The 3814-nt window shown below is 48.2% G+C and overlaps 1 protein-coding gene across 1 annotated transcript; it reads left to right on the forward strand.

Annotated features, from left to right (window-relative positions):
• Positions 1-2151: 2151 nt before the first annotated feature.
• On the forward strand, positions 2152-3219 carry LOC125548767 (uncharacterized). Its single transcript, XM_048712312.1, has one exon. The coding sequence runs from the start codon at positions 2261-2263 to the stop codon at positions 2885-2887; it is 627 nt and encodes a 208-aa protein (XP_048568269.1). The 5' UTR covers positions 2152-2260; the 3' UTR covers positions 2888-3219.
• Positions 3220-3814: the final 595 nt, after the last annotated feature.

Below are 3814 nucleotides of genomic sequence, written 5' to 3' on the forward strand. Positions count from 1 at the left end.
TTCTACTAAAATTGTTGATCGTTGGGGAGGGGGGGGGGGGGGGGGGGGCAGGCCCCTGCTCGTCCCCCATGGCTCCGCCCCTGAGGAAACCAATGCAAACAGTGAAACCCCATTAAAGAAAACTATAAAGAATTAAAAGTCGGGCGATAACTACAGTACTTCCGGCGGGCTCAGTATTGCCACGCCAGAGGCAAGACCGAGTTAAGCCTTGCAGCGTGCGAGAAGTAGTCCTACGAAGGGTTCCTTTAAGTCAAATAATTTTCATAGAATTTCTATTTACTGTTAAAAAGGGGATTTTCATAGAATTTTGAAGGATTAGTTTCCTTGGGTTTTTATTGATCCTTTGATTAATAGTACTGAATCCTATAGAATTTTTCCTACAGACTTCTTTGTATTACACTACATAGGAATTTTAGCATCCATTTTGGGAGGTCCGCTATGCCAAAAGCGAGAAAAACTCCACCCCTTTTCTTTTGACATTCCCATGCCGCCACACGGGGGATAATAAGCTCATGCGCTTGGTTTTACTTCATCCTGAGCGAAAGAAGACTTCCATGTCCAAGTTTAGCTCAGACGTAGCTATCTTCTTTTTGGGCATGAAGAAGTGTCAAACCAAAATACCCAATAAGCATAAGCATTAGCTCTTCCTGAAACTTCGAGTCAAACATTTGTTTTTTCTGCAATGCAATCAAACAAATCAAAATCTTGTAGGATTGAGATAAGCATGGGATTTCAATCCTATGTTTTTCTTATCGCCCTTGCTTTTAGAATCCTGCGAATCAAAGAAACCCTAAAAGTTTGGTCAACACAAAACTTCTTAGCAAATACTCGAACTGAACTTTCTCCACCCAAAATAAAAATACAAAGCTTGCTCGGAAATACTGGAGTGGAACCTTCGTCGCCCCCAAATAAAATCAGAAAAATGCCATGTTTGTTGCGCGGTGCAGGGGGGAATGAAAAGGACCAAGAACGTGCATTAACTTCTCATCCGGCATTCCCGTTTCCTTCTTGCAAGCAGTGTCAGTGCGCCATCTACGTCGGGAACTCGTCAAGCAATGATGAACAATCACAGTGATCGTTTTCGAACGAGCAGGTCCATGGCGCAACAAAGGAAATAAGCATGACAGGAGTACTACTTAACACCAAAGTTCCAATCGGCGGCAGGCTGGCAGCTATATAATTTGTCCAATGCAATTTCAAAATAAATTCAGATGCTCTACTTATACTCCAGGGTGGTTCTGGCGAAGGCTGGCCACTATACAATGCGATTTTGAAACAGCCGCAGAGCAAACAATGATATCCCACCTGCAGTTCCATCAAATGTTTTTTGTGGGACAAGCAGGCTAACCGACACATTGTTCGTCAATGCAATTACTAAGTAGCCAAGATTAATGCACGTAAAAAATTAAGTTGCTGAACCTGTTGCATGGTTCGGTTCGGCTGTCGGTTTCATCTATTCTCCAAGATATACAAACGGTAAGCAAATTCATCATTGTGCCATGACATGTCAATTTAAGCGTGCAGCTAGTCGCGTGTGTAACTTGGCTAATTTGGAAGTGCAGTTTTGTCCCGCCATGGCCGCTTAAGATTCTCACACAAATGGCCGCCACATGATCTCCCGCTGCATTTCCGTTCCTTTTCCAATCGTGAACCGTGCAACGGCCGTCGGACACCAACATCTTTCATTTATATCTGATAAACGAGTGACCTAACTAGTGTTTTTTATGACTTTGTAGCAACGTGTGGGCATCATGCTAGGTACAACGCTTAGCTCGGCTTGAACAAAGCTCAAACTCGAGTTATAGAACAAGCAACGTCTACTCATACGAAAGCATAGGGTTTCTTCAAGGGCAGCTCAGCTCAGCTTGATAAAATTTCCAAAATCATGTTCAAGAGCAAGACTTTTGACGGCATGGTATGGTACATATGTACTTAGGCATGGTAGTACTAACCGTTAGCGAACGGGGCCGGAGTCCATGGAGCAAGTACGGTTGGTCCACCGTGCAGTTCTGTGGGCAAGTGGCGCTGGATTTCAATAGCAAGCGTACGTGCGTAAGTACGAGACTGACCGGCAACCAAACCACCAAGCGAGTCTCGTCCGTTTATATAACACGCCGCGTCGCTTCCGGCTACATGTGTACCATCCTTCACTCCAAGCTACTACAGAGCCACTACACCGGTGCACTACGGTCGACCGGCCTCCAGCCCGGTCGGTCTCTCTCTGGCTCCGGAGAGACGAGCCAGTCACACACAGAGAGCGATGCCTCCGAGCGCCGGCGAGGTGGCGCGGCCGCAGAGCCCGCTCCGCGCCATGATGCCGCAGAGCCCGCTCCGGATCAAGCAGGGCGGCAAGTTCTACGAGCGGCTGCTCACCAAGGAGAGCTCGGGGGCCAACCCGTCGTTCCGGTACTACGGGTCGGAGCCGGGCTCGGTGCCGTTCGTCTGGGAGTCGGAGCCCGGCACGCCCAGGGACGCCTCGCGCATGGTCGGCGGCGCGCTCCCGGCCATCACCCCGCCCCCGTCCTACCTGCTCCGCCAGCACGGCGGCATCAACGTGTCCCGCCGCGGCACGGCTAAGGGCAGGAAGAAGCGGTACAGGCTCAAGCGGGCGATCAAGGTCGGCTTCATCGCCGACATGTTCCGCAGGCTCGCCGTCGGCAAGGCCTGCTGGTCGCGGCCGGGGCCGTCGCCGGCCCAGGTGTCGTCGTCCAGCCGGTGGCTCGTGGCGTCGGAGAAGCCGCCCGAGCAGCATCAGCACGGACGCCACGACGATCAGGTTCCCGCGGCGAAGAGCAGCGCCGTGGTGTGCTCCGGGGCGCGCCAGATGAGCCCGTGCTGGATGCTGCCGTTTCGCGGCACGGGCAACCGGAACCGCGACCGCGACTAGGCGTAGATCGGCCTCGGCGTGTCAGGTGCGGCGGAGCCATCAAAGGGGATTAAGCACACGATATAACTGCGGTTTGTTAGTATTACTACTATACTACTTTTGTTGTTATGATGATTGTGAAAGGTGTCAGCAGAATATGAGTTCTCTGCAGACTTGTTTACAGTTCTGTCATCAGCAGGCCGACCGACTGTTGTTGCCTAGTCTTAGGGAGCTTGTCATTACTGGGTTAATTTGTGCTTGGAACTAGTAAGGGTTTGCTTATAATTATGCACGAGTGACGTTTTCAAAGGGGAAGATCCAATTTATCCAGGCACTGCTTGGTTCACTTTGTATTCCCACGCTCCTCCACTGAAAACGTGCAATCACGTCCTCCCGTCCAAATCATCTGGTGATTAAGTACTCACCGCCACGACAAGAATTATGGAACGGGGGCATTCAATAGGAGAGAAGTATGAGCTTGTTAACCACCACTTTTGCATTTAAATGCATACATAATCACAGATACTAGTACTATAACACTACTCATATACGAAATCACATGGCGGGTATGATCGATGTGACGAGACGAGAGTGACTCGCGTGTTGCATGTAATAAACACAGTTTAGCTAATTCTTGGATGCTGAAACTTTGGTAAATTTCATTCACCTAAAATTTGCACACCAATTAACTTGAAAATCGAATATTCATAGTGAGGTTAGGGCTTGTGTTGGTGAACATCAAAGAAAAGGGTTTGCTTTGATGAACATCACAGAAAAAAGTTGCTCTTCTTTCATACAATTTTTTTTCTTCTAAAAATACCGAACTCAATAGTTGCATAACAGTTCATACCATCTTTTATGTTTATGAGCAAAAGTTCTAGCACATCAAAGTCAAACTATCGGTTATATGTTGTAATACTCAGATTTAAATAATAAATTCATATTATA

This window comes from Triticum urartu, chromosome 3A (genome assembly GCF_056163025.1).
Source record: "Triticum urartu cultivar PI428250 chromosome 3A, HENAU_Tu73, whole genome shotgun sequence".
Lineage (NCBI taxonomy): Eukaryota > Viridiplantae > Streptophyta > Magnoliopsida > Poales > Poaceae > Triticum > Triticum urartu.